General features: G+C 41.8%; 1 protein-coding gene across 1 annotated transcript in view; it reads left to right on the top strand.

Moving 5' to 3' along the window:
- Positions 1–3,035: 3,035 nt before the first annotated feature.
- The window catches only part of ST6GALNAC5 (ST6 N-acetylgalactosaminide alpha-2,6-sialyltransferase 5), a 72,711-nt gene continuing 63,984 nt past the window's right edge, over positions 3,036–11,762 (top strand). Inside the window, exons 1-2 of the mRNA XM_054213153.1 lie at positions 3,036–3,101; positions 3,738–3,965. Of these exons, the coding sequence (XP_054069128.1) occupies positions 3,036–3,101; positions 3,738–3,965 (294 nt within the window). The remainder of the gene's footprint in view (positions 3,102–3,737; positions 3,966–11,762) is intronic.

The raw sequence follows: 11,762 nt of genomic DNA, 5'->3' as shown, positions 1-11,762 counted from the left end.
AGGGACAGCAAGGTCCTAGAGCAGGGTTTGCTGGGGTTACACAGGTAGCAGCCAGTGCACTTGGGGAAAACATCCTGGCAAACAACTGGGTCAGCAGCAGGAATACTAGCCATTGCACTCATCATAACTTGCACTGAATATTTTGGCTACCGGTTGCTGAGATGGACTGGCATAGATGAAAAGTAAGAGGCTCCTCCACTCAAGTACTCATTCCACGATAACCATAATGTGGAAAGTATGTTTATAATTGTTCGTTATATTAAGGTGTAGATTACGCTGTGTTATCTCTATATGAACTTCATGAGACATCAACCATAGTTTGAAAGGGTGTTTTATATCTATACAAAGAAATCTCTGAAAGACAACACAGGTTAAAATGCATTATAGTAAGATAGTTATTTCATTTATCCAGACAACTTGGGGAAAGTTGCTGTTTGAGCAGTTTTACTTAGGAATCAGTGAAAGAGCTCTGTTGCTCCAAGTCCATTGCCAGTTTTGAGAATTTTGTCTCTATCTGTATCACTGCTTCTCATATGTATTTCTCACTCTGTGTGGATTTTTGTTATTTGCATCTTACGTCCTTCTAAAGCTGACACAAGCAGATTTTTATTTCATGTGACTGTTTTGTCAGCCTGTAGCTACCAGAAGGGTGAAAGTAAATTGGAAGAGGAGACAACCCAGTCCTTTCCATGCAGATGAAAAGCTCTCCTCAGTCAGACTTTGGTGAAAAACCTAACCATGGCTCTGATGCTTTTTTTCCTGGTCTAGAGAAAGCATCTGTTTATATTTTAATCTGTCTTTGCCCCTAGCTCTAAGGAGGAATAGAAATGCATCGACAGTTCAGTATCCCTTGCATATTGAAAATAAATTGGTTGAAGCAGGAAGTCAGATGGACTTTAAGATGTTCTCTGTATTGTTTCCAAGTTGCTTAAATGCCTGAGTTCAGCCTATGCTCTTCTCCTCTTTGCAAGTCTATATTGGGTATGCAGATGCATATCTGCAAGTATGTAGATTCCAATAGTGTTTAAAACCAAATCTCCAGATAGCTAGAACTATTAATTCATTGGAATTTAAAATTAAATTAAATAGCTGGGCTGTTTTCCAGATGATTTTTGAAGTTCCCATGCTTACTCATAAAAACCTCCGTAGGATTTACATTACACTACTGTATTTGTTTCCATGAGCATTTGACTGCCAAGAATACTGTCTATGACCATCATAGCAATCTAATTAAATATTTGACGAGCAGAAAGCTGGACATTATTCAAGTCAAGCTCAGCATTAAATTAGAAAATATAGTTTGTCTCCTTTATCAGTAGATTTTTAAATCAGCCTATTCTACCAAAACCCATAAGTTTAATGAATTTGGTCAGACATACTGTGTAACAGATGTCTAACATACAGCCATGAGCCTAAATCATAAAAATGATGCTTCAGTTTGGCATGGCAAAATATATTAGAAAGGCTTAGAAAGGTCAGTCACCAGCAACCTGCTTGCTGATAGTTGAGAAACAGCACTGTAAAATGCATGAGCTGCCTTTTGTAGTCTCTTGCAGGAAGCCTTGGAGAGCCACAGATAATTTGCTTTCAATGATTCATCAAGTTGGCCCTTTGTTTCACTAATTTGAGTGTCAAGTGCAACCACATAATAAAGAATTACCAAGACCTGATAAGATTCTTCTTATATTGCTTCGTTTGTCTTAACAACTGGTACTATTAAAACCAAACTCACAAAGTGAATAAATAGCAAGCATGCTTGCAATATGGCATTCTTCTTTGAAATGATAAAGCGTGTTTACTGTGCTATCCGCTGATGTACCATGCATTCTCGTTTCTTTTTACTTTCTTAAAAGACACTAAATGCTGCATGATGTGCCAATGCTAGAGATGGCGTTTGTTTCACCCTTAGTCCTCCTATGAATTAGTAAAGATAAAAAATGGATTTCAATGACAATTCCAGCCTTGAGAAAGCTGCTATTGTGACCATGGTTGAGTTAGCCTGCTGATCGTTTTCGCCTTAATGTAATCTTTAATGTTAGATAGCTATAGGTTAGATGTGAAGTCATATATTAGAACTATTATTTCCATGAGTAATTTAAGAGAAATATCTTCATGATTAGGAGATATATTATTTTTTTTTTTAAATGCTATGCTGTCAGTTTAATAACTCCGTAAGAAATCAACCTTAAAATGGCTTGTTTTGAAGGGGCACATTTATAAACGTGGAAATCCCAGAGCAAGAACTCTATGTAATTTGAGGTCTGTTAATAAAGTTTTCACAACTGAACTGTACACCATTAAAACAAAAAAAAGAAATAATTAGAAAAAAAACCCTAACACTTTGGGAGGCTGCTTATGAAAGGAGAGTGCGAAAATGTTCGTCTTCAGAAACCAAAAAGATGGCATGGTGAGCAAGTCTGTGAGATTTACTTTAAAAAAATGAAGAAAGCTTCTGTTAAAAAAAAAATTGAAACCAGTTTTTAGGGCTTGAGAGAGAGAGGGTGTTCTTAGCACCGCACAAGGAGTTGAGGGCGTCGATTTTTTTACTAACGTGAATTTAAAGTATTGCCTGAACGCTGCCAGCGTCAGGAAACCCAGCTAGCGGTGGGAGAATGGCGAATTTTCCGCCAGGAAAAAATACATATAACGTAATGTGAGGGTCGTGCCCCGGTGCTGGAAGCAGGACAGACGCTTGGGCCGAGGGCGGGAGCCCCTGCCCGCCCGCCCGATGCCCGCCGGGGGCCGGAGAGGCGCCGCCCGCCCGGTGCCGCCGGGGCCGCGGTGGCCGCCGCGTCGCTCCCCGCCCCACCGCGCCGCCGGAGCAGCGCGACCGAGGGGGAGGCAGAAGTTAACTTCCACCTGCCCTGGAGCCGCCGCTGCGCCGGCAGGAGGAGGCGGAGGCGGGGGCGGAGGCAGGCGGGGCAGCCGAGGACCCGGCTCTGGCAGGCTCCGAGGGTCCGGCCGGGTGTAATTCCCCCCTAATCCCCGCCACGGCGGCGCTTCCCTGGCCGAGCCATGTCTGCGGCTTCCCCGCCATGCCGAGCCTAGCGGGGAGCGGGAGGACTGGCGGCCGGGAGGCGCACAAAATGAAGACCCTGATGGTAAGTGCATTGTTGGCACTGCTCATCCCGGCTCCGGCGGCGGGGAGGAGGAGAGGAGAGGAGCAGAGCGGGGCTGCCCCGGGCACCCTGCACACGCTCTAGCCTTCCCCGGGCTGCATCCCCGCGGCTCTTCGGGATCGCGGGGAGGCGAACAAAACCCCGGCGGCGGCGGCGAAGAACTTTCCGCCTGCTTTCTTTTATTCGTGTTGCTCGTGGTTTGGGGGTTTTGTGTGTGTGTGTGCTCTTTAAGGAGCGTACAGAAAGCCGATGTGCTTTAAAGGACGAGGCTGGAGGTAGCGGCGCGGGGGGGAGCGCTACGATCCCCAACACTCGTTAAAATGCACGAATGAGATGCCCGAAGGGGGACGGCTGCATGGGAATGAGAGGCGCGGGGGAACCGGGCACGCAGAGGGGAGAAGAGGCAAGGGAGCAGGGCTGGGGGAGAGGGAGGGAGGCCGGAGAGGGGCCAGGAGGAGGAAGGAGGGGGTTCCCCAGTTCTCTCCTCGCACTTTTGCCGGGTCTCTGGCGACGTGAAACTTGCGGGCGCCGGGGGAGCGGTGCGCCCCGGAGGGCCCCGCGGCGGGGGGAGCCCGCTGCCCCGCAGCGCTGAGCCGCCTCTCTCTCTGCCCCCCGCAGCGCCACGGGCTGGCCGTCTGCTTGGCGCTCACCACCATGTGCACCAGCTTGTTGCTCATGTACGGCGGCATCGGCGGCGGCGGCGGGGGCCACCCGGAGCCGCCGCGGCGGCAGCAGCAGCAGGTGGCGGCGGTGCCCAGCCGCCCGCCGGGACGCGGCCAGCACCGCCCGGCGCTCCCCGTCGGGGCCGGCCTCCTGGAGGGCTACATCAGCGTCCTGGAGCACAAGGTGAGTCCTCCGGCCGCGGGGTCGCCCCTCTCACCCGGTCCTCGGTGTCCCGTCCTCCCTAGGGGTCTCCCGACCCCCTTACATGCAAAGCTCGCTCTCTTTCCTGCCCTCCCTGCGGCGGCGGGTCCACCCCCGGCGGGATGGGGTGCCCTGGTGCCTCGATGGCCGGGCTGGCGTCACTGCCGTGGTGCCAGGCCCTGGGGTGCATGGATTAACGGGACCCGGTGCCCAGCCTGCGGTTAGGCCTTTGTGGAATGTTGGTTTTTTCTTCCCTTGCCCAGTAGAAGATGGAGGGTGAAGTGTTTTGTTTCTGATGTTGGATGCTAGAAGTACACTACAAATGTTTATGACAATATTAAGAAGGGTTAAAGAAGGAAGTTTGGTTGCTGGAAGAGAGAGTCAATAGGCAGGTGTTTATTCTTCACCCATTTCGTCTTGGGAAACTGAAGAGAAGCGTATCTGCTGCATAAACGACCTTTTCATCCTCCTCCTGGAAAGCAGAAGTTGTCAACTATCGTCTTCATTCTAGAAATTGGGGGCATCTCTTTAATGGTGAACAAAATGATGTCCCTCCCCTTGACACAGGAATTACCAGGCTGGATTGTCAGACTGTAATACCCGTTTACCAGAGATAGGCAGACTAAGCTTTGATATCTCACAGGGCAGACGTAATGACATAAAGCGAGCAAGGTGGCACATCCATGCTGAAGAGATACTTGAGCTTCAGTAATTTTCTCAGAAGGCAGATTTCTCTACTTCTTGTGCAGCGTTCAGTTTGTTGCATTTACCTGGAAGCTCCAAGGACCCCTCTCTGCCAAACCCCCAGATAATGTTTAGTACACACACTTCTTGAAGTAAAAATTTATTTCAGAAAATAAGCAAGGGGAGTGAGGAATCTTAACTTTTTCATGTTTTCACATCCAGACTGACATCTTTCTGAAAGATCTGTTGTCAAACAAGTTACTGAGCTCAGTTTAGAGGTACGGTATGAAGATGAGTGACTTTGATATACAGAGATTTTTATTGTTCCTTCTGGCTTCACTCTCTATGCAAGAGTCATCTGTAGGGCTCTTAACACAGAAAAGTAGCTCATGATGGTCCCTTGTAGGCTTTCTTGGCTTTCTTACATGGTTCTCCTGGAAATTCTCTAATGTGATGTCTGTATAGAAAAAGGTCATGGGGTTCCCTACTGTGTGAGCTGTTGTCTTGTAATTCTTTTTTTCTTCTTGGACATGACTGTAGTGATAAGGTGTAGATATATATGCACATGATTTTTGTAAGCAGTAATAATTGAAAAGGTGTCTACGGGTTTTTAGGGTGTATATGTGAGTAGTCTTCTGATGCTGGTAACCCCTTACATTGATTTCTCCTGACTCCCAAACACCCCTCATTAATAGAACGTACTTAAAATCACTATTCTGTGTTTTTCAGCGTAATTTTAATGTTTCCCTGTGTTTTGGAGAAGGATGATCCTCTAGTTTTTTTAATATATTTTAATATGGCCCAAAACCCACAGATGCTCCATTTATGAATTTCATTTCACATAGCTCATGCCTCACAGTAATAATCTGCTGAATCTTTAATAACTCTTCCACGTAACTTCTGGGGTTCAAAAAGAAGATTGTGAGCCCCTGCTATGTTCCCAGCTTGCTTTGTCTTATTTTAACGCACATGAGGTCATGCGGAGAGCTGTGCCACCGTGGTATACAGAGCAGTAAGGACACTGTATTGCCGTAAGGAGATGATGGGGGAGAGAAGGGCTCAGATTTTACTCTTAATAGTGTATTTGTCTTAGTATTTTAACAGACCCATATATTTAACATGGATTTACAATCTCAGAATACATACGTTTCCTGCAGAATAAAAAATGGAGAATGCAAAAGATCGCAGGCATTAATGGTTTGAAAAAAGAAGGATGCAGGATCGGTGATGATGAGAATAGGGAGAGAGATTGGAAGGACTGGGGAATGGTGAAAAATTTCCAGAGAATGTTGTTTTTGGGTGGGATACTGGAGACTGCAGAGAAGACAGTGTGAATAGCAAGCAGCTCACTTTGAGCAACCAGCTCAAAGTGAGAGAAAATGAAGGAATTGGGGAGGTTTAAGGACTATTAGGAGAGCTGCAAGAAGAGAGCAAGATAAAATTCCTTAGCTGTGAGTAGGACATGGTATTTGAAGAGACAGGGAGGCCTGGAAGGAGATGAAAAGTACCTGTTGTGTAAGGACAACAGGCTTGGAAAGGTAAGGGGGGAATTGCTTCAGCAATGGTACATGTTATTTTGATGGCACAGAGGTGACTGTGAAATGACAATGGGTGGTAGATTTTTCACAATATAGATTCCTTAATTTCCCATGTAGAATCTTGGGATTGTCTGTCAGGTTGAATGACCTGAAACTGAATGACCGTTAAACAAAATTCATCCCTGGTATGTGTTTGTGCATGAATGACAGTTAGCAGTAGACAAAATGTCTAGATCATTCAGATCTAGGAGCTGAACGATGTTCTTAACTTTAAAAATACTTTGTTTCTGGATCCCATAGTTTGCTTTAATAGGAAAACCAAGTTTCATGTTTGTGGTGGTGTACCCATTTTGATGCATTTAATGAGAGTAAGTACGCACATACATGTAAAAGCTATGTGATAAGTACTAAAGTTATTATTAATCCATAATTACAATATGAGTATTGACACATACAGAAGCTGCGTTATATGGTAGTATAGACATTTCTCTTTGGGGATGAAATTTAACAGTTGTCCACATTGTGAAATATCATGTGTTATAAAAGTCTATCACTACTAGCAGTACAGTTCATTTAGTAGTGCTGGGTGGTCATGTATGGAGACTATGCCAGAAAATGAAGGTACTTAGTAAAGTACCAGTGATTTTAAAACATAGCTTGCAATATTATAATTACCAATTATTTCCCTCCTTTTATTTTGTATTCACTAAGAATTGTAGTTCCTCATCCATCCTGTCAAGATAAGCAGGCATTCTCTGAGAATATAGCTAAAATATGTGATATTCTTTTTACTGGTTTGAAGAGCCTTTTTGCAGGAGTCTCTTGGCACTTGGTCAGATCTGTGACATTTTGTTTCCCAGTGCTTTTTTCCCCTGAATCAAGCAGCCCAGATCAGAACCCACCTTCTTAGCTTTAGCAGCCTTTCATGGTTTAGCAATGCAAACTTTGTTTTTGTTGCCTTGAACTCTTAAAACAAGAAAATTCAGAAATGCAGTGGATTCAGAGTTTGGTTCTTGGCATTTCACCTCTGCACGTCCCAGACCAACAGTTGACAGTCATTATTGATGGATGTTTGAAATGAACGAATGATATCTTTTTTGTTCTTAATAGCCAGGTATTTATATCCTAAAACCTCTCACATTTGGAATGGAAAACATGGTTTGCTGGCAGTTGCTATTGAGAGGGCAAGGAGTGAAACGAAGTGGAGAAGTAGCAGCTACCCTTCTCCTTTGAGGAGCTGTTGCTTCCTGCAGAGGCACATTGGCAGAGTCTGTCACTGCTTAGCTATTGCATCTGTTCTGCAATTAGGAAGGACAAGAGTCCCGGACTGTCAAACTAACATCTTTCATTAATTCTTTGAGTGTAATCCTGAAATTAAAGAGGCTTTGTCACTGCTGTCGAGGGAAGCAGAATTATGCTTTTCCATGGGGAGGCATGGGGATAAGAATTTCTGTTGATTTATCATAGTGCTAGCAAGAAATTACAATGCTAATATTTTTAAAGCAATTACTGCATACAAATAAGAGACTGTTAATGAAAGTAGGAAACCTAGCACTATTCCAGAACTTGCAAGAAATAAATATTTAACCATTATATTACTATTCTGAAATTAATGTGAGAACATGTCTCTGGATAGTTAAAAAGCTTTTTACCCAGTATTGACTCAACAGTTGGCACTGCGAATAAAGTATGAATTTGTCACGTATGTAATTGAATAATATTTCAAGCCATCAAGGATTCTGTTTCTCAGAAAATAAAAAAACAAAACGTATCAAAATCAATCTTGCAGACAAACCGTATGATTTATTGGAACCATGTTTAAATACCTTAAGAGGGCATTGAGATCAACATGATAGTTTAAGTGATCACAACGATTTCTTAATTTATGATAATGTAAGTTATCATATGCAAAGAAATCTTTGTGATCCCTTTAAATTAATGCAGATGAGAGAATAGTGTAGTTAATGAAGTGTTTGAGGAAGAGTCATTCTGCAAATAGTGCTATAGCTCCTTAATCTCTGAGATACAATGGGTTCTTCTGGGATGAAACTATTTTTTCTAGGATAGTAAACTTCGTGCACTTAGAATAGGAGGGAATCTCACCATGTGTTATATTCTTTTTAATTATTAGAAAGAATTTGAATTTTTACCTAAATAGTTAAACCATTGATGGTTTGGGGCTGAAAAGTTTGTGGGAGGTCTCTAAACCAGCCTTCATAACGTCCACTTGTGTGAAGATGGGAAGGAATTAAATTATTTTGAGAGTTTTAGTGTCTTTCAAATGAATTTATCACAGAGTCATAAGGTATCTTACAACAAACCAGCTTGCCTTGCCTGAGGTGGGATAGAGTCCACTGAGTTGAAGTGAACCATATACCATGATTTCAGTACATGTTCCTATTTTCTGCTGAAATTCTTACCTGCAAAGGAAGGAGCACAGACTTTATTATGCAATTAAGTATTTGATGGAGCTTTTATTATGTGAGAGATCCACAAGGGGGAGACTTTATTCTAGAATAACCTTGTTGGGGGACACTTCCGTCTGTCACAGACCTAGGCAAGCTGTGAGTCCAAAAAGCCCCTCGTTCAGTGTTTTGTTGGTTTCTTAGCTTTTTTTGTATTTTGAGGTACTGTAGTTACCTTTTACTCTGATAAGTGGTAGGTTCATTAAAACCTTCATACAGTGGGCAGGGTAAAAAAAAAAATAAATTGGGAGCATGACAGTCGGAGAACGTAACTGAATTTCCACACACACAGAGCAGAGACAATTGTTTTATCGCATTTACCCGACATGTGAATTATGACTATCTTGTGCTTTATATTTTCTTACTTTTGACCTACTGCAGTAGTGGGCTTTTTCAGCCTAACAAATCATAATAGTGGTTTCAGTTTGATGACCCTTGTCTAAAATTTTTAGCAGCTTCTGTGTGAGCTCGATGATAATAGCTAGTGTGCAATACGTAGCGCGCAACAATGATAGGAAATGATGGTACTTTTTCCTGTTTTCCAGGTTGCTTGGCACCTCTGCAAAGAACCAGTAGTCCTAGCCTGGCACTGTTCCTACTTAGAATATCGTGAAATATTTTCAAATCTTTACATATAGGTGTCAGCTGTGTAGTTTCTGCATTTATTTTGTGAAAAAGGCCATATTCCGTAGTTGGACAATTCTTTTATAGAATTCTGACTCCAGTGTGCTTGAGAGAGAACACAAATGTTAGGTATCAGGATAATAAAAGCAAGTAATATTTTACAGTTATCACTAATTCTTTCTAAAATAAGTGCTGGTAAAGATGAAGTCTAACCAGTAGAGGTGGTGACTCCAGGCTGAGGTCTTGACCTGTTGCTTAAAAGAATTGTCTAAAAAGAGTACAGGTACTAATAAATATCCAAATGTCCCTGAAAATTGGAAGATGTTTAGTATGCATCTAATACGTGGTGATGTTACATTCATTCATGTAACATGATGCATAAAAGTCTACCCAACCACAAATTAGTTGTGTTCTGACCATTTCCTGGTTATTGAGAAGATAAAGGAGCGTAAATCATTGCTGTTATACTGAAAACAGAGGAAGTATTGGGATTTATAACAGGTGAAGATCTTGCCCCGTGTAATTTGTGACATTTTATGATGTAGCTTTGTTCTTTCACAGAAACTGAAGCAAAAAGATTATTGCAGAGACTGTATCACAAAATTTTGATTGATTTCAGTACAAATATAAATAGTAGGTAGATGGTCAGGCCAAGACCATTAATGCAGAATTGTGTTTTAATTTTCTCACATTTTTAAAAAGTCACATCTCACAGCAGTATATGGTACCATTAAATTGGTCATAATATATTATCTTGTTTTTACAACTGACTAAGACAAAGTTCTTTTTTTCTGTTTTTTTCTTCACAGAAGAAAAATTGCAGAAGCATGAAGATGTTTTTATTTATTTTGCACTTCTGTTTTTTGATTGATTCTGAATTATAGCCTTTATGCTGAACCGTGAAAAGTGAAGAATGACTATATATCTATCCTCTTTCCTGTTTTATGAATATCCTATGCATCATATTTTAATAAGTGGGTGCTGTCTGTTTCCCTTGTCTGCTTCCCTATCTTCTTTTGAGAACATGCAAAATTCTTCATTCGATGGATATGCAAAATAATTCCAGGCAGGGAATTGGTGACACTTTGTCTGCTAGTGAGATTTGCCTGTCTCTCATGCAAAAACACTTAATTTTTTTTCTTTTCATTTTCATCATTAGTTTCAATGACCACATTTCTATTTCTAGTATGTGCTGAAGTATATTATATTTGATAACCATTTGAAGTTATCATATTGTGCACTTTTTGCACACAGTCTTTCACTGTGAGCATTTTAGGCTGTTTTCATCTTCCTGTGAAGACAAAGTGTTCTTTTGAAGGGTTTTAATCCTTAGTGGAAGCAAGTCTGAACTAAATGAGATTTTCAATGACAGGAAATGTGATTTTTTTTTTTTTTTTCACAGTTGATGGATATCTCTCAATAGAGTTCCTTAAGTTCTCCCTTTCTGCTTGTCCTGGGGCATAAGTGGATATTGAGTGTCATCCTAACTATGTGATATCCTCAGAACAGTAGGCTGCAGGTAGTTTCCTTTTCCCGGTGACCTTCCTTATTAGTTTAACCTGTATTGCTCAGTAATGCTCCGTATGCACATCCTTGATGCTGAGGTGGCATTGATACGAAGAACTCAGTGTATTAATTGAACTTCTAATTAGGGCAATTATGATCAAATCAGCAGTCGTTTGATGCTGATATAAGCAGATGTGACAGCACAAAAGCTGCTTTGAAGGTGAGATGAAGCATTATGGTGTTTCACCTCACTGTTTCACCTCGTTTCTGAGCAATCTCCATTAGCCATCACTCTCTTGCTCTAACAGTTAAAGCTTCAGGTGTTAAGACCAGGTTAATTACTGAAGTTTGCTATCAGCTGGAAAAGCAAATATTTTAAGTTCAGAAACTGCTATTAATTGTTCTCCATTGTAATTCTGAAAATACCCAAATACAGTTAAGACTAAGAGTCACACAGGAAGCAAGCGCACAAGTCAAAGCTGAAGCCTTCTGCCTTCAGAGAGTCTGTTTGCAACAGAAGTGCAAAATACAAATGGAGAAGTGGAGCTCTGAGGTGCCCCTTGGTGGTGTTATATGAAAGACAGAGTTGGGCGCTGAGAAGCACGTACACATTCCTATGGAGAATATACCACATTTGAACTGAGGTTAAGCAAATCCCGTAATACTGTTAGTGCCTGGGATGTATTCAGAGACACATACAATTTAAGAGAAGCATGATGTGTATATTAACTGCAATAATAAATACTAGATTCTTAACTGGAACCTTGTAAGAAAACTTCAGAATAAGATTGGGTTATTTTAAAATACAGAGGGGGCAAACGAATATATTTAATAGATCACTAGAGTATTTTTTCACAGTGACAGTGAACTAGTGCAAAATTTTCAAATGTCCCCAAGAAAAGGGAACAGTAATGGGTTTATATGGTGTACAGGCAGCATAGATCATTTTTTTTAATTCAGAT

The sequence above is a fragment of the Rissa tridactyla genome, chromosome 8 (genome assembly GCF_028500815.1).
Source record: "Rissa tridactyla isolate bRisTri1 chromosome 8, bRisTri1.patW.cur.20221130, whole genome shotgun sequence".
Taxonomy (NCBI): Eukaryota; Metazoa; Chordata; class Aves; order Charadriiformes; family Laridae; genus Rissa; species Rissa tridactyla.
This window is presented reverse-complemented; position numbering and strand designations above follow the sequence as displayed.